At 38.1% G+C, this 18,929-nt stretch overlaps 1 protein-coding gene across 8 annotated transcripts in view; it reads left to right on the forward strand.

Moving 5' to 3' along the window:
* Positions 1-18,308, forward strand: part of LOC116774144 (tight junction protein ZO-3) — a 66,775-nt gene extending 48,467 nt beyond the window's left edge. For 5 of the 8 annotated variants that reach the window (XM_061523820.1, XM_061523823.1, XM_061523825.1 and 2 more), the window contains 25 exons: positions 1,332-1,507; positions 2,192-2,379; positions 2,456-2,725; positions 2,807-2,956; positions 3,036-3,102; positions 3,169-3,319; positions 3,920-4,052; positions 4,361-4,504; positions 4,778-4,950; positions 5,365-5,536; positions 6,304-6,520; positions 6,793-6,973; positions 9,090-9,314; positions 9,545-9,671; positions 10,517-10,632; positions 10,971-11,081; positions 11,319-11,419; positions 11,552-11,674; positions 11,749-11,982; positions 12,174-12,375; positions 13,163-13,255; positions 13,517-13,610; positions 14,040-14,115; positions 14,727-17,182; positions 18,051-18,308. In XM_061523820.1, coding sequence (XP_061379804.1) covers positions 1,332-1,507; positions 2,192-2,379; positions 2,456-2,725; positions 2,807-2,956; positions 3,036-3,102; positions 3,169-3,319; positions 3,920-4,052; positions 4,361-4,504; positions 4,778-4,950; positions 5,365-5,536; positions 6,304-6,520; positions 6,793-6,973; positions 9,090-9,314; positions 9,545-9,671; positions 10,517-10,632; positions 10,971-11,081; positions 11,319-11,419; positions 11,552-11,674; positions 11,749-11,982; positions 12,174-12,375; positions 13,163-13,255; positions 13,517-13,610; positions 14,040-14,115; positions 14,727-17,182; positions 18,051-18,274 — 6,204 coding nt within the window. In that variant the 3' untranslated portion in view covers positions 18,275-18,308. The remainder of the gene's footprint in view (positions 1-1,331; positions 1,508-2,191; positions 2,380-2,455; positions 2,726-2,806; positions 2,957-3,035; positions 3,103-3,168; positions 3,320-3,919; positions 4,053-4,360; positions 4,505-4,777; positions 4,951-5,364; positions 5,537-6,303; positions 6,521-6,792; positions 6,974-9,089; positions 9,315-9,544; positions 9,672-10,516; positions 10,633-10,970; positions 11,082-11,318; positions 11,420-11,551; positions 11,675-11,748; positions 11,983-12,173; positions 12,376-13,162; positions 13,256-13,516; positions 13,611-14,039; positions 14,116-14,726; positions 17,183-18,050) is intronic. The other 3 variants (XM_061523822.1, XM_061523824.1, XM_061523828.1) reach the window with 3 other exon arrangements.
* The last annotated feature ends 621 nt before the right edge of the window (positions 18,309-18,929 follow it).

Consider the following 18,929-nt stretch of genomic DNA (forward strand, 5'->3'; position numbering starts at 1 on the left):
AAATATTAATCGCCAGTCTTATTTATAGTTAATATGTTATTCTCTATGTACGTCAAATAATGTAAATTGCTAACATTTAGTTTATGGTTGAAATAGTAACGTAATTTACCCTATTTTCATATATATTTTTTAATATATTTATAGACAGTTACAACAAGTTTCCTCTATGTCTCTTACTTGTGCTTTCAATTACTGTAACTTTTAAAAGAGTTCGGTATTTCAGAGTCCGGTATTTCAGAGTCCAGACATGTTCAAACTTGAATGTCCTTGAAACATAATCACTGAGATGAGTCACAACTCATAATGCAAATTTAATCTGATAATTTGAATACCTTTTAATTTATTGTTTGTAATATCCGTAACATTTTGTTTTCAGTAAGCTATATTTGTTACGCATAATTATTTAAATATATATTCCCGACTTAGTATTTGATCCAAAGCTATACGACTTGTATGAATAAAAAAGTTTTTATGTGAATTTTTTTTTTTTACCGGTTTTTCTATTTTTTTTTAAATCATTGTATCTAATTCGATTGTTGAATACATATTATATTGATAAAATGTTGATTATGTGTGTTGAAACTTTTAATTTAAACTACGGTTCCATGTTATTAAAAGCTGGATGACGATATTTATGCTGTAGTGACTCAATATAAAACTATGTGAAGTTTAACGCTCTCTGGCGCATTAAGTTAAAACTCTGTGTAATGGCCCTTGGTTAGTTGAATGCGGATTAATAATTCACTGCTATTTAGTGTTGTAATGTGAGAAATATAACCAGGCGTGCCTTCCTCTTTTCTTTGTTGTAGTCAGTCATGCTTTTGCGTTAGGAATATTGTCCTTTTCAGGTTTATAAAACAATGTTGGCATCGTACAACACTTGTACAATGAATACGTGTACTCATTTGCTTTTGACAATTAAATTATCATGTTACATTGTACAGTTACAAGGCGTTTAATGCATTTGAAAATATCTTGTCCCAAATTTATTTCGAATCAACGGCTAGGAACTTAGTTCGTCTAGGTGACTTGGAAATAATGGGTGCTAATTATTGGAAGGCAATTTCTTGTGTTGAAATAATGTCATATTTTAAATAAACTGGTAGCGGGACTAGCGAAAAATGAATGCAATTCTGTGCTGGGGATTTTGAATAATGAGGGAACATAAAGACAGATAAAATTCACAAATATATGCTCTGTTCATGTTACTAGATTATATTTATCCTTGTCTATAACAATATTACGTACTAAGTTTAGTTTGTTAGTCCTGTTCTTAGTTCGATTGAATTCAATGTCGCTATACTTGATGTGTTTTTCATGTTTATTTACAGACAGCCGAACGTAATTCTGGTTGGGAGACACACAGGGTGCGTCTGAACCGCGTGCCGGGGTACGGGTTCGGGATTGCGGTGTCCGGGGGCAGGGACAACCCCCACTTCGCAAGCGGTGACCCCTCAATCGCTGTTTCTGATGTCCTCAGAGGAGGACCCGCTGAAGATAAATTGCAGTATGTATCATACCGCATACGTAATAAAATACTCGCTTACAGTTTAAAGTCTACAGGTCTACCTAAACTGGACACCTTATAATGAAAGTGCTTTGCTTTTTAATCATTTACATAAATTAAAATTACTTTATATTGATCTTAATGATAACTAAGATTGTCGCGAGTAAATATTTACATGATACTATGATTCTTGGATATGCTACGCGTAATTTATTATATCATTTTACAATTGACCAGACGTTTCGGTGGCTTAACTGTAGTCGTGTTCACGGAGATACGGAGGAAAGACTCTATCATCATAGTCTAATTTAAATTATATTGAACTAGTTTTTGCGACTTCGTCCGCGTAAATTAGGCGTAAAAGCGATCGGCCCACCTGAATTTTCCCATGAAAATGCGTAATTTTCCCGGAGTAAAAAGTAGCCTATGTCCTTTCTCGGGTATCAAAATATCTCCATACCAAATTTGGTGCAAATTGTTTCAGTAGTTTAGGCGCGATTGAGTAACAAACAGACAGACAGAGTTACTTTCGCATTTATAATATTAATATGGATTTCTAGTTTATTAAATAATTTTCATTGTCACGTTATAATGATGAAAATAATATTTACTCGTTTAGCTTTATCTATGGTGAGGTCAAACCAAATTTGATTTTAAGTTTTAACAAATATTCTCGTTGAACAGAGTGAATGATAGAATAGTATCAGTGAACGGAGTGCCGTTGGAGAATGTGGAGTATGCGAGGGCAGTCCAGGTGTTACGAGAATCTGGGGCAACGGTGTCTCTGGTGGTGCGGAGACGAGCGCCGGCACCACCGCCCACCGCCCCCACCACCATTAAACTAGCTTTGACGAGGAACGGAAAGAAGGAAGGTTGGTATTGTATATTTTTTTTTATTCATTTCGTTACAGTCATTTATATTATATTATTGTGTATTTTTCGTCACAGATTTCGGAATAGTCCTTGGATGCAAAATTTACGTGAAAGAACTAACGATGCGGGCGAGGGATCAGTTGAACCCGTCGGGTCAAGGGTTGTGTGAGGGTGACGTCATAACTAGGATCAATAATACAGCCGTCACAGACGCCATGACGTTGAAAGAGGCCAAGAAGTTAGTGGACTCGTGCAAGGATCGTCTTAATCTGGTGATAACCAGAGAACTGATCAGAGAGGAGACCGTCACGAATGGAAATTACCAAAACAATTACAGTAGTCTAGGTGAGCTGACTACTATCTGTAGTGCTCTAGCAAAAACAAAAGAAACCACTAATGATTTACCTGAATAATGTTCTATTTCAGAAGCCGCGCCTCACACTTACCCGAACAGCTCAGAGGCTATGTCGTCACCATATTCCATAAGCGGACAAAACCTCTACGTGGCAGCACCAGTCCGCGGAGACAGGCGACACGACGACCAGCCGCCAAGACCTCCGCCACCAAGGAACGACGGTATGAATACAATTCACACTAAATTGGTCGATATTTCCCACTTATCCAAGTCCTCATTTTCCTTAATGTCTACTTCCAGACTATTACAGCAGTAGAAGACAGTTGTACGAAGAAGATGGTATGACGAATCAGAGGAACAAGCCACCGTGAGTTTAAAGTGAAGTACAAATGAATGTTATATGCAGCATATATATAATTATGATATATTACAGGAGCGAGCCGAGGTTGATAAGTTTCCAGAAGGAGGGGTCGGTGGGCCTGCGTCTGTGTGGCGGGAACAGGTCGGGGGTGTTCGTATCAGGAGTACAGCCCACCAGCCCCGCCGCCATACAAGGTCTACAGCCCGCGGATAAGATTCTCAAGGTAGATTACCGTAGCGTGGTTAAGTTAAACTAGATGGCAGCACTGAACCTCTTCAGTTCGGTCTTAAGACTAAGATGGTGTATGCTTCAGAAGAGTGGTGTATTAATTAACTATGAACAAAATGCGAATTATATAGCAATAACATATAAGGCCTAGTATATATTGGTGATATGACGATTTTGATAAACCACTGAAGGTAGTCACACTATTTTCATATCATATAAATTTTTGTATAATTTAGTACTATGGAAATTAATCATTTTTTATAAGCACTAACATTGATCTGTTTATTATTTATCAAACAAGCAATAAAGAATAGTGTTTTGTATTTGATTATAATAATTAAGGAAACTTATGATGTGAATTTAAAATTTATTTTATGAGAGAATTTTAATATTGTGTTCTGCGTATAAAGAATTGTATTTTTTTTTGTAGACGCACTTTACATGGAACATTGAAGCTATGCAAAAAAATATTATAATTGAAATATATTTTTAAAACAACCAAGTTACATTATACAATGCACAGACACAAACTTCTACGTCTCTTTGTAGACGACGTGGTGTCTACACTAGCTATATGACCCTACCTTCCACGCAGGTCAACGACATGGAAATGAAAGGCGTGACGAGGGAAGAGGCCGTTCTGTTCCTACTGAGTCTTCAAGATCAGATAGACCTCATAGTACAACACTCGCCTGACGAATACAACGCCGTGGCCAGCGGACAAACACGTGAGGCAACATATTATATATATATATATATATATACGATTTAATTTATTTAGAAATAATATATATTTTTTTCTATCTTATATTATTATAGTGATACCTGTTACTATGAAATTTATAGACTTTTGTTATGTTTGTTACAAAAATTATTTTTGTCCAATAGTTCTTAATCAATGCAAATTCTTTAACTACGGATACACAAAATTTCTTGACAGATACATCCGAGTCAGGTCTTTGTACTTAGCATTTAGTGTCCTTATTAGTGCAAGTTGACGTATTTATTACTTAGGTTCATTGATTTTTTATAACAGCGGGTGACTCGTTCCACGTCAAAACACATTTCCATTACACCGAGCCGACGGAGGGGGAAATGTCGTTTCGTTGCGGCGACGTCTTCCACGTGTTGGACACATTGCACAATGGAACCGTCGGCGCCTGGCAGGTCTACCGGATAGGTGAGATGACACACACACACACACACGGATAATTCATGTGTTTGTTAAATATCTGTTGCATATGAATGGAATTTAAATGATCTTTCATGTATTCTATTGGACTTAGAGACAGGTGAAAATTAGCGAAAAATTTTTTGTTCATAAAAATTTGTTTTTGGTCTTAGAAATAAACATTCCTTACACATGTTTTAAACATTCCCAAGTCTGCAACTAACGACAAATTTGTCTGATGAATAGGTGATTCAAGATTGACGAATAACCAAAATTTCTCAGGTCGTAATAACCAAGAAGTTCAAAAGGGCACGATCCCGAACAAGGCTCGTGCTGAGGAGCTTGCTACAGCACAGTTCAATGCCACCAAGAAGGAGATGTCCGGCAACGATGCTAAGACTAACTTCTTCAGACGACGACGATCAACACACAGACGCAGCAAGAGCCTTGGAAAGGTGGGAACGTAGAAGAGTACTGCATACGATAAGAAGCTAATAAATCAATCAATTTCCATAATAAAACGTGATCTTAAATATGTGCAAACAGAAATAAATCGGTGCTCGGCGTCGTTTGTGACATATTACAAGGTTCATGGTATTTGTATCATGAGCAATTATATAGACATCCACGGTAATCCCCACGGAAAATGTACGAAATGCTTTAAATATCATGATAAACTGGCTTCGTATATCAATAAATACATATTAGTTCAGAAATATTATCACTTTAAACTTACGTTTTGATGTACCTATATATATATGTACCTGTAATTCTTATGGAGATCTTTCAAGTTCCTACATATTTGATATAAAGTTCTTGTGGAAGCAAAGTAACACAAACATTCAATAGCCACTAACCTTCCTATCCAGGAGCATTGGGACGAGGTGGTGCTATCAGACAGTATCAGCAAGTTCCCAGCTTACGAGCGCGTGGTGCTCGCTCAGCCAGGGTTCGTGAGGCCTGTGATAGTGTTGGGAGCTCTCGCGGACGTGGCCAGGGAACGCCTGCTGGCTGAACACGGAGACAAATTCGCCTCGCCCAGTGAGTTTTAGAACAGTTATTGTTTGATAGCATCAAGTGGGGGCGGTTCTAGATTGAACTAGCATTAAGTGGGGGTAGTTCTAGATTGAATTATATTATATCCATGGTTAGATTTCAATCGTTAATAGTAGTTCAACTAAAAAATGTTAGATAGTAAAGTGTATAAGCTGGGATTTAATGGATATAAATATTATATGGGAATAGAAGTCTTTTGCTAAATATGTAATATATCAGATTTGTCGAGTCTTGTAGTTTATGAATACCGTTTGATTAGGAAGGTTGAAAAAAAGAGAAATTAAAAATATCGTAACTAAGATCGAATAATATATAATATAAAAGGCATTCGCTGATAACGTTATTAGAAAACTTCTCAAATATGTAGCTAAAAAAAGTATATGGAGTGATGTATATCACTCGATCGACCTATCACGATATCTCTGGGAACCATAAGGCGCAGCCACTTGATAATTGATGGAATATACCTTTCGCTATGTGGAAGTCAGCTAAGAACGGATTTTAGGAAATTTCACTTACAAGGAGTTTTGAAGGGCATCAACAATGAATAATTCCCGTTTTTAAAATATAGCCCCTACATGCTTCAAATTTCGTAGAAATTATCTAGCATCAAATTTTAGATTAACTCTTCTCCAATAATGATTTTAGAGGATGGATGAAGGTGTTGTAAATAGAATAATATTTTTTTTATGCCACTCGATGCCTCGATGCCTCGGACAATGGCCAGTATTGATATGTAACACCTGCTCCAGAAATGGACAGTACTCTGGAGGACAGCAAGTCGAAGCCGAGCGGCATCATCCGCCTCTCCAGCATCCGCAGCATCATGGAGCGAGGAAAACACGCGCTGTTGGACATCACGCCTAACGCCGTGGACAGGCTCAACTACGCGCAGTTCTATCCCATAGTTATATACCTGAAAGCCGACAACAAACATATCATCAAACAACTCAGAAGCGGCCTGCCTAAGTAAGTGTGTTGCTATTTTAACAATTATTAAAAGCTGATTTCAATAAATAGTTAAAACTATACGTTGCATCAAAATTTTGTATTTGGATGACACAAAAAATTCTACAAAATTATTTGTACCCATAATGAAATTTATCGAATAAAAATAAGTTGAAAATACTATTTAATACAACAGATCCGACTCGAAGATAATTTCATCAACAATTCTGACAAAAACTATATGATGTAGGGTTTTGTAAATACATTTCTTAGTAGCAATGCCTCGTTACCAGGTCCGCCCACAAGTCATCGAAGAAACTTCTAGAACAGTGTCAGCATATGGAGCGAGTGTGGGGTCACGTGTTCACACACACCATCACACTCAGTGATGCCAACATCAATACATGGTTCGGCAAACTCGGCGAGCTGGTGCAACGCACACAGCAACAACAGCTATGGGTGTCTGAGACTAAGGTTGGTATACCTGCAGGTATGAGGCGGGTCATACATCTATGGTAATTTTGGACAATAAAAATATTGTGCAATAAAATTGAACACCCTCTTTGAATTCAAACGTTCAATAATATTATCAATAAGATTGACAAACCGTTCACGTGACTGAACTGATCGCAACCGCTCTTAGCGGAGGAACTAAAAAATATAGCGCAATACTAACCCTATACACAAAAAAATAGATATTGCGCAATAAAATTTAAGCTCGCTCAAACTTCTGTGCAATCATTGCACAATTTTTCAATATTATCCCCATACTGCTAACAAAATTGTACAATCAGCTATATCGTGCAATATTACTGTAGATGTATGGGTCGTATTAAATCCACACACCAATCAGTCCCTATACAAATTTATTTTAATGTTGACTATATTAATAAAGACGATATATTGAAACTGAACGTTGCAACGGTATTCACGGTTAAAAAATTAAGCTATAATATATATGTATGCTTATTACGTAAGCGATGGAACGGTGTACAGCTTTTTGATTCTCTGTCATATATATGTAATGTTTATGTATTAATAGCACTTGAAAGGTCCGGGGCTTATTAAGTTATTGGTGGTGGGTCAATGCGAAGCGCTGTCCGCGCAGGACGTCTATAACTTCTATAAAGGCACATGGTGTTCATAAACTTAATCTTAATTTTATGTACGTCACTACCACGCGCCCTTATGTCTATGTATTAACCAATTTCTTTCTGTTCTGTCTTGGTGTAGCACGTTGAAATGGTGTCGGACATCTACTTCCCCACCCCACCTTCTCCATACCAAACCTTCTATCCCATCTCCCATCCCCTCGGCTACTATCACAGCCCACAGAGATCTATCACGCCCAAAGCATCGCCATGTAACACTAACAGACTCGTCAAACGCCACGACCAAGTGTACGACGCTAACAGAAACCATGTTGTGCCATATTATTACTCGGAAACATTAACGCCGTGCATGCCTAATAATTTTTACACACCCAAATACAGTAACCGCAACAGGCATGGCCCATACGATGAGAGACACGCTCAGAGGACGAGGTTGACACCGAGACTGCAAAGTTCCAGTGTCAGTCCTGAACTCACACAGATTTTCACAAAAACCAACACTCCGCAGTCGTTCAGACCGTACAGTGTTCTAGAACATTCCACAGCGTCGCCTTTGCCTAAAATACAAAGGCCCACGTCTGTTGTTCCAATGTCAGATAACTTTAGACCGGCTTCCGTGTTCTTCAGAGACACTAAACTCAATGAAAAGTCAAACGAAGTATCGGAAAACCAGCCGCTTCCCCAAAAGGAAACAACCAAACCAATTCTGGATAAATCTTTCAGACAGATCTGTAGAATACCAAATTGTAATTGCAATTTGAAGCCTATGAACAATCTGCCGAGATTTAGCGAGTCCCGTACTTTACCTAGCCTGTCTTCTAAATCGATCGACAAAGTTAAAAATTTATCTCTCCCAACACTCAAATTAGACGATTTAAAAGACTTTGGGAGAGATGTTCCTGAGATCGAAAGAGATCCGGAGTCCAAACCTGTGTCCGAGAAACATTTGGGTTTTGTGTAACCTGACGCCTTGCCTTGCTTTATAGTTACCATTACATAACTTTATCACTTCACAATGTATATAAGCTTTATGTATTCTGCTTGTTTTTGTTAGTGTATTATGTTTGCTTGTCTCACTACGCGTTGAGGCCCTTTGATATCTCGCCTCGGATAGTTTTACGTATATATTTTTGCGTTAGATTAAAATTTTGCATTTAATTTGTTCCTTTTTTGTTAGCAGAAATAATTGTGTGAATAAATTTTGTAAATAATTCCCGGAAACCAAATCTAAATTTCCCGTTTTACAATAATAAATAGAGACGTCCAAATAGAGAAACTTATTATATATTTTAATTAAGTCAATATACATGGACTTTATTCGGACGTCAGTGTGTATTTTGCATTAATCATTTACAGTTACTAAAATATATATATTTTTTAGTTTCTGTAATATTTGTGCGTTCATTCATTCGTCTTGTCTTATCACCCCATTCCATACCCACCCACGACGGAACCGGAAATCAAAACGGCGGGAACAGAGACCGGAGCCGTTGTCAGACGACTTTTTATTCTCGATGTCGTCGAGCTCAGAGAATAGATTGTCGTACGCGTCTAGTCCTGAGAGCGACTTGGAAGTAAGTCCACCGCCCGCTCCTAGACTGGTGAAGTCTTCCTCGGACCCATCGATAGCGACCACCCAAGATAACATGGACCGCGACGACGACATCAACCTCATGGCTGAAGCTGTACCTCCTCCGTATTCGGTAAATCAATATTATGATACCTCAATCGGCTAAAATTTTAAGTCGAAATAAAAAAAGTCACAGAAAAAACAACTGTATTATATGAGAAAAACCGATTGCGCTATTATAATTTATTTTATATTCGTATAATTAATTTACATAGATCATTCTGCTTCACGGCTTCTGTGATTGTGCAAAATTTGCCATTCGAAATTGAGCCGTAGGTTTAACGAGTGAGGTCTATTTCACAGCAAGGTGGTTATGATAGCAAGTATGGATTCGCTAACGGGAACAGTAATGGCACTCAGAGCCTGCCGACCGAGGCCCCGCCTTACCAGATGCAGTCTTCGCCCCCGAACTCACCTTTGTATGGAACAGGTAGGATCAAAAGTAACCGAACCAGTCAACGTGACACATCCTTTAGTATTAATTAACAGCGAAATGACCTCCAATATATCAAAACAACACCAATTATTCAGTCAACTAAATATGAAACTACCCCCAAAAATTATGAAACTCGCTTGCGGTGATTTTTGTATTAAGATAACATTTTTTTTCTATTTAAACATTATTCTGATGGAAGATTCTATAATTAGTAGATAAATTACCCTATTATAGTCCCTTCTAAAGTTAAGCGTCACAAATATAATTCATGTCCTTGCATATATTCATTTAAAAATACACAAATTCTTCTCATACCATTATATTACTCCTGTCTGTATAATATAATTTTGACACGTATATACATATAAATCTTAGCGATCGAGTTTTAAGTATATACATGAACCCAGACTTTCCTTATTACACAGAGAGGATAACGTCGTTAATATTTCTGAAGCATTTATTAAAATCATGTCTTGAATATCGTTATTCCAAACATATTGAAACATTGACTACATTCCCATACAATATATTGTTTTTTAATATAAATGATCCATTCGCACTGGAATCGTAAAATACTTTGCCAATGTCAACGTTTTTATTTGTTGGACGAATTATAATATTGAGTACTACGCGGAGAAAACACGAAGCAGTTTGTCGAATGGAAGGAATAAAAGGATTTATTTATATACAAGAAACTTAATAACTTTAAAGACAATGTAACGAATGACTGCTTACACACAATTTTACACATTTCATCATAGATGTCGCTAGTTTAACTGGATTAATTTCGTTATTCCTACGAAGCTCTAATATATTGCAAATAAATATTTTTTTAACAGTACCCGAGCTTCCTCCCCGAGGTCCGCCGCCGGGTGGAACCCCCTCCAGACCGACGGGTGGAGTACTACTGCCCGCACCTCCTCCTACGAGACACGGACTGCGACACACTAATAATGTGAGTATTTAGAGATATTCTAAGATGCAAATAATGTAATGGATTTTAGAGGGTAGTCTACAAAAATTAAGACAAGTGTCTCATTGGAGTAGAATTAGTCAAGTGTTACGTTGATTTGCTATATAAAATACTGGTTTCGATCGCGACTTCCTTCTTGTTCAAATGTCACTATAGATTAAAAAAAAAGTTGTTTTCTAAATCAACTAACATCCATAACCACAAACGGTATCATTCATAATATATAAGGGTTTTAAAAAATAAGCATTACCATAAAAAGCTATATATAATTCTCAGTTAGAAGTAAATTAAAAGTATATGTTCATAATGTGACTCCACAGCCTCGCCCGTCGGCCCAGGAGCGTCTGTTTGGGTCCAAGGAAACCGACGACACGTACAGCGCCCGGCCCCAGCAAGGATCGCTGGACAGGCACAGACATACTAACAACCCGGTTAGTTACACACATACATATATAGCCATTTTTTGTTTATAAAATAATTAGTAAATCTTACAAAGTTTTTCCCGATCTAACATATAAAGAAATCTAAGAAGATTTTGCGTCATAATTCCACCCTGTATCATATTCACAACCTATATACAATTTCGCAACATAGCGTATCAAGCATCCGAGGGTAACAGACAAACTGTCTCATATATAATAGTTGTTATATTGTCTGTCTCCCCTCAGCAGGGTTCATACGACGGTACATATGACTACAGCACCAACGCTCACAATCCATCTCGACTCCCGCCTAACGCGCCGGACGACCTTAAAGTTGCCCCCACCATGTAAGTTACCTAAACCGATACGCTTTTAGAATTAAATAATATATATGTGAAAAATGGCAACACCGACATATTTACCGAAAAGATACAAATAAAAACTTTGTAACTATAAAACTTTTAATGTTACACCAACAGTAAAATGGAACCTCAGCCGTCGGCGAATCCGACGAATATGGCAACACAGAGTCCACAAAGAAACTCAAATTCCCACGAACACAACTCGTTGGACTATAATAGGACACCGGAGAACAACTACAGGTACGGTGACAGACATACGGAGATTAATGTATTAATAGAATTAAACAACTTAATAACATACACGGACCCCACAGACCCGACAACTACCGCACCCCACAAGTCCGACCGCCCATGAACGGAAATAGCCCGCACGCGCAGAACGCCCATAACGCCCACAACAACCATAACGCTCATAACGCCCAAGTTCAGAACGCTCACAACCCTCACAATGCCCACAACGCTCACAACAGTCAAATCGTGAACACGCCCATGCACGCCCGAGGACCCTCCTTACCAAATGTACCGACGAACGACCACGCGAAATACAGGTTTGTTAAAAAAAATATTGTAATAATATGAATGTCCTATCTCATCCAGTATAGAACAAAGACTAGTCACAGATACACCGAAGCGGCTAGTTGTAGTGTTTATTTTTAATTTTCCGCATTTTCCTATACAACCTCCGGCTATCTTGGAATTTATTTGAATTATATGAATGTTATAACGTATCTTGTTGCAGCGCACGCACGAACTCAGCGTCGCAGGCGGACTACGGCGGACGAGCGCCGCCCTACAAACCCGTACCGCCTCCGAAACCCAAACACTACCGACCTCCCGAACAACCGCTCCAACAACAGCACCCGCAACAACACTCGCAACAACACCAACAACAACACCCACAACAAATCCCTCAACATCTCCCTCCGCATCCACGGAATGGAGTAAGTTTGACACATTCATGAATTTGCCCTTTTTATTATCTTTTTTTTTTCTTGTCGTTATAGCATCAAGACATAAACTTTAAAATCTCGCTTATAAATTGCTCCGTTTATTTATTTGGAAGTTTTTTCGATACATTTTACTTCACTTCTGTAATTTAGGGCCTTATTTGAGCAAAAAAAGTGTCTCCCATCGCAACGCTTATTCCGTATTCGTGAATAGTGTTTTTGGTATGTAGAATAATGTCAGTCTCGTATTAAGAGGGTTAGTTTAGTTTTCTATATCGTGTTTCCGACCGTTGGTAGTTCCAAATATTTGTTTTGGCCATAACACTACATGACCAGGTCGATGACCCTCAATAGATCTCTCATTTCTCTTTCATTGTCCACTAAACGAATATTGCTATGAAAACTTTTCTTGTCTCATACAAAACTCCATGACTGTGGTGTCCTTTAATAATTATTTAAGAGATTTTTATTCAATGGTCATATAATTAATCGAAATATTAAACACTAAATTATTGCCATATATAATAATTCTTATGTGTTTTCTCCAAAAAATCCAGCCTAAAATGTCTTACTAGCTTACCTATCAGGTTATTAGTTTTAAGTATCAGCTATTTTTGCAAGCATTATATCTGTTTTTTAAATACGAAAATTTCGTAACCGCATCCTATTACGCGGGACAATCACTTGTATAAGCAACTGCTAAGTAAAATCACCTTTCAAAATAAAAAAACATACTAAAACATGTACTTTATATCTACTACATCAAAGACTATCTCCACAGAGTATGGACGTGTCTGTTCCCGGCACACACTACTCCCACTCCCACTCCCACTCGCAGCCGCACCGCGCGCCCCACGGACACGGCTACCACCAGGTATTACATTGGACATCTGAATAAATCTATTATATTTCGGTTAATTTTCATTAATGTCCATATTCCTTATACTGTCGAATTTGTAAATCTGAAGTACTGAAAAAAAAAATGAAAAATATTAGTATCATCAGGATACGAGCAGAGGTTGTAATATTGTGAGAAACATAAGTACCTTTACAAGCGAATATTGTGTGTATAATATTACAGTTAATAAAAGGTATAGCTTTTGAAAGAAGTATTATAATGTAACATTGTTTACAGCAAAACATGTACGGAGGGGTCCAAGCGCAGTCACCGCCCTACGCGCCACCGCCTCATAGAGCCATCAACCTTCCACACAACCCTCATCTGATTGGTAATAATCAATAAACACAAAACAGACACACACACACACACAAACAGGTATATAGAGATGTAGACACAAACACATACACACACAAAGACTCACGAACAGTCTCTTATTAACCCACACAGCTACACTTAAGTAAACTCACACATTCGAAAGAGACTATAGAGACACACACATACACACGCCACATGTGTATCACACACACACACGTGCCATTCATATTCCATACATAGATTACAAATAAATTTTATAAATTATATTAAAATAATTACAGCTTACACAAACATATACACTTAGCTATAACACGAATAAAACAAAGTAATGTATTGTATGCAATATATTTAATTATTAATTAATATTAAATGGGTTATGAGGCCATCTTGTTTTCATACAGGACATCATAGTCTCACAACTAAATACAATATTACCTTCCAGATTTGGCTGGCAGTAGAGAACAGCGCGGATCAGCCTTCGAGTTGTATAGGAAGCCACAGCACATGCACAATCTGAGGTAAAACTTCCTATACAAGGCACTTTAAGTCCTATTGATACGCACCTAAGACCGATAATTGCATGTTCCCGACATTAAGGAACTCAAGCCCCTGTACAATTTGCTCTAACATGCAAACACAATCGCTTCACAACGACTAACACGTTTCGGGCCAGTATATATGGTTAGTATGTGGACTTAGCTATATATGTAACACAGTTTATATAGGAAATGATATCGAGGAACGTATCTATCGCAGTACCTTTGTATTGGCAGTGCGTGTCTGCATTTTAGTGCAATTGTTGATATCTTTAAAGCATATTGAATTATATGTTTCTATATCTTCTCTGTCCGCTCTTTATATTTTTCACTTATAATTAAATTATCTTCTATGTATGTATATGAAGCTTGTGAGATTATCTGGTAATGAACATTTATTTCAATATGCTTGATCGTAAAGAATCACAAAACTCATCATCTATAAGTTATCACTATCGATCCGGACATATCAGAATGTTCAATACTTGATAATTTACGTATGGAAAGTTATATATAATATTGAATAATCTGAGGTGTTCCATATCAGTATCATTGAGTAACTAAGAGGGTGTTTTGGTTGTGGGTTTCCGCAGCTCCGACGTCATGAACTCCAGCGTGGAGGCGGAAGAGAATTTCTCACCAAAAACTAAAAAGAAACTATCTAAAAAGCCATCGTTCATAAAAAATGCCGTCCTCGATCTGTTCAGATCTAAAACGAAAAATTCACAGAAAGTATCGCGACAGAAATCGTTGTGCGAAAGCGATTTGCAACAGAGATACGCCCAACAGATGCCGGCGTTGAGACGGGAGAAGTCCGATCTCAGTGATCTGAACACACACATGAGGAACACGCATATCAGGAACCAAATGTTGCAACGCAGCAACTCCTCGTCATGCGAAAAACCGAATCTAAAGCCGATACTCAAGAGACAGAGCTCGTTCTGTGACGACAGAAACGGTTCGATGTGTACCGTCAGAGATTACGAAACGAAACCCGTATCTAGGAACTTGATACGACAGAACTCCATGTGCGAAATGGAAACCGAACCTAAAGTTACCCCCTTACTACGTAGACAGAACTCACTCATAGAATATAGTAGGAGAGGAGTCTACCCACCTACCCCTAACTTTAATATGATCACCAAAATAGATCCCATTTACCAAAGACAACAGCAAATTAAACATGAACCTTTCTACCCAACTCAACCGCTACCTCCAGAGCCAATATACCAAAGCAAAGAACATATTGTATACGATCCTATCCCTAAGCCCAGGAGAACATATACTTCTCTTTACGATACCTCCAGCGAGAACCCTTACGCGAGTAGATCAGAAATTTCAAATCAAAGTTTCGAAAGCCCTTACGGCAATCGTGAAACTGTAGCAATGCCTCTACTAGATCCTCCCTATGCTACAAGAGCAGAATGCATGAGGGAAAGTAATTATGGTACTAGAAACGAAATGCCCGAAAATCCATACTCCCTGAAACAAGACGCGCCAAGAAAACCCGAATCACTCTATAGCGAATTGCCTTATGTGAGCAAAGAGCAGATGTTGAGACAAAGGATGACGCCTGAAAGTCCGTATGCCACTAAAGAGGATATGCTGAGACAAAGATTCTCAGAATCCCCGTACAGTCCAAAAGACGAAATGATTAAACAAAGAATGGATGGCTCGTTAACATGTAAAGAACCGATCTATGGTAAAAGAACATACGAGCCACCACCAGGCACGTCCTGGTCTGAAACTAATACGTATGGCGTACGGCCAGACAGACGGCTGCAAACACCAGTAAACTTCATAGGAAGAATATCGCCTATGAGCAAATGTATGAGTGAACCTCCGTATGTGAGTAGAACAGAAATGATGGCGCGAATCGCCCAGACAGAATCTCCATACTCAACCCGATCGGAACTGAAATCGAGTTGCTCGGATAACAGTTACAACAGGAACGACAGTCTCGATCACTCCTCAAACGTGAGGCCGGCTTCCGCGGAGTGTACATACGTTACCAAACAAGAAATACTATCACAAAAGGCAGCTTTACTGGCCAACAAAGAACCCATTTACGGTAGTAAGTTAGAGGAAAAGTTAGAAATTATAAAGCAAAGAAATCAAGCTAAAAAAGAAAAAATATATCAAACCAGACTCGAAACGAACGACAGTGACTCAATCAAAAGCAGAGAGCCGTTGTACGTTTCTAAGAGGGAATTAAAAGATAGTGTCATATATGAGTCTAACCAGGAAGCGAAAGAGGTACAGCCAGTCAGTCAGGAAGGCAGCGCTAGAAGCAGTCCTTACGAACTGAGTGACGCGAATCACCTGTCACGACGAGACTCGCTGTACCAAACGAAAGCAGAGGCATTGGACAGTGAAGTGGAAAAGTTCCAAGAAATCGATTTTTCAAAACTGAGATTAACAGAATCCAAAACCGATGCAGAAAAAGAAAAAACAAAGAATTTAGAGAACAATATATTAAAAGGCGAACCGCAGTACGCGCCAAGATTGCACGGAAAGACCGATCATATATCGAACGCACTGAAAGTAACCACATCCCCAACTCCCTACGACTCGACCACCTCAATGGAAACACATTACGCGTCCGAGTGCAGTATGAACTTCGAGAACAAGCCACAGAGCACGCCGTACACGTCACAAGATTTACAAGATAAATCGAAAGCTAACCGAACAGTGACTTTTTGTGAACAAATATTAGAAAAGAGTCCAGAGACTAGCGAGGATAAATCCGAAAACACGACCGTTGGAAACGAAACCACAGTCATCAGCAATGACAGTACAGTCATCAAGACTGAAGCGGGAGAGGCTGATGACTCCGCCAATAAGACGGAAGTGGAACCAGACGGTCCCCATACCACTTGGGGTATATTCGACAGTGAGGGCGGAGTTCTAGAGGACAGGCATTGGGGTGTCTCACTGATTATCCCGCCAAAAGCCATCGCACCGGGCATCAAGCAAAAGATCTATTTTACCGTGTCAGACCCTCGACTGAGCCAGCGGGTTGGTGGACCCCCCATCGACCTCGATAACGGTAATGTTTATGTAACGAAGCACGAGCTGGTTTATAGAGTAGACTGCACTTACTAATCGGCGATTAACACGCGTGTTGAATGACTGAGCCGGGAAGGAGATATGGTCTCTTAGTTGTATCGTGATGTTTGTTTTATTTGTTGAGAACTATTGCATGGTAGAGCATGGCATTTACCTTATTCACATCATCAAACAAATAACACAATCTTCGAACAAGTTACAGTCACACATTTATATATATATTTATATGCATTTTTCAATAACCGCTTTCAAACACAATGTACATCCACAGTTTCATGTCATATAATGAACATAACATTGGTAAAACGTGTGCTTTTTACGCAGTTTCTACACAATACAATCGTACCTAAAGATCGAAGATGGCCGTCGTCCGCGCTACGTACACCCGACAATGTGATCGTATGTTTGGACAAATGTTTGCAAATTTACCAGCACTGTAAATAGTGCATATATATAATGTTTAAAAAAAATTCTATTAAATTATCTGGTTGGAAGTTTGCAGAATTTGTTCTATTAGAAAATTATGTTTGCTTTAGTATGGGTGCATGCTTTTTACGCCATTTGCACTTAGCTTGTCAACTTGTGTTGCGATGTGTTTGTGTGTTCTGTTTTTTCATCGATCCCTGTTTTTTTTTCATTGTTTTTTTCCTCATGTCTGGTATTCGATTCCTTTGCGAAATTTTTTTTTTACAAACCTATCGTTGCAAATTAATATTTCCTAACAGCCTACACATAGCTAAGTTCATAGCACAAAGTTTTTTTTATAAAAAAGAACTAGAACCACTATATAAGGTGCACTATAAAAAATAATATTTACAATAAATTAAAACATACAACTATATCAATAGGTGAAGCGATGCTGTCCCCACTAGTGATGTGCGGTCCGCAGGGTCTGGTATTCTTAAAACCGGTGACGTTACGATTGCCGCACTGCGCTAACGCGGTCCCATCACTAGGACTCACAATCAAGGCGACAGACACGGAGGCACACTTGAGCACGGACTGGGATCAGATACATCTCCCAGCGACTACAACACTCAACACCGTCGCTGTCAAAGTAGATCATTTTTAAAAATGCCAAATAAAAGCGCATCGGTTTCCAGTGATTCAGCTCAGTTATTTCGTTATTAATAAATAAAATTGTACCCAAATATATATTATTCCTTATATACTAAAGAATTCACACTAGTATTTAAATCATTTTAATGGAATTTATTTTATCTTTCGATATAATACCCACCTCGTTTATTAGATATAATAACTTACAATAAAATAAGATTGTGTGGTGCTAGACAGTGACAATTAAAAAGAATAATGTAAGAATGCATATCGATTGTCTAAATTAGATGTTAGTGGCCAACATGGCGGGAGAGTGTCCAGTATATATAAAAACAATTTACCTTATCTTAGTCTAAGGATATGTATATTTTAATACGAGACGGAAGGTTGAGCACAGAATAAAAAAAAACATTGGCTTCCGTAGAAAATAATTTTAATTGTTGCATTTTAATTAAATGTAGTTTTTAATCTGTTATTTTTTAATCTGTAATCGGCCTTAACGGCTTAGTCACATACCTATATGTTAAGTTGTAAGTGAGTATACGTAAGCGAACGCTGTATGTATATTTTTTTGTTACTAGTGCTTCGTTGAACTTACCTTGACTCGATTATTAAATTTTATATCTAAAAAAACTTTCATTTCCAAATACCCTCATGTTTTATTCCTC

The sequence above is a fragment of the Danaus plexippus genome, chromosome 20 (assembly GCF_018135715.1).
Source record: "Danaus plexippus chromosome 20, MEX_DaPlex, whole genome shotgun sequence".
Lineage (NCBI taxonomy): Eukaryota > Metazoa > Arthropoda > Insecta > Lepidoptera > Nymphalidae > Danaus > Danaus plexippus.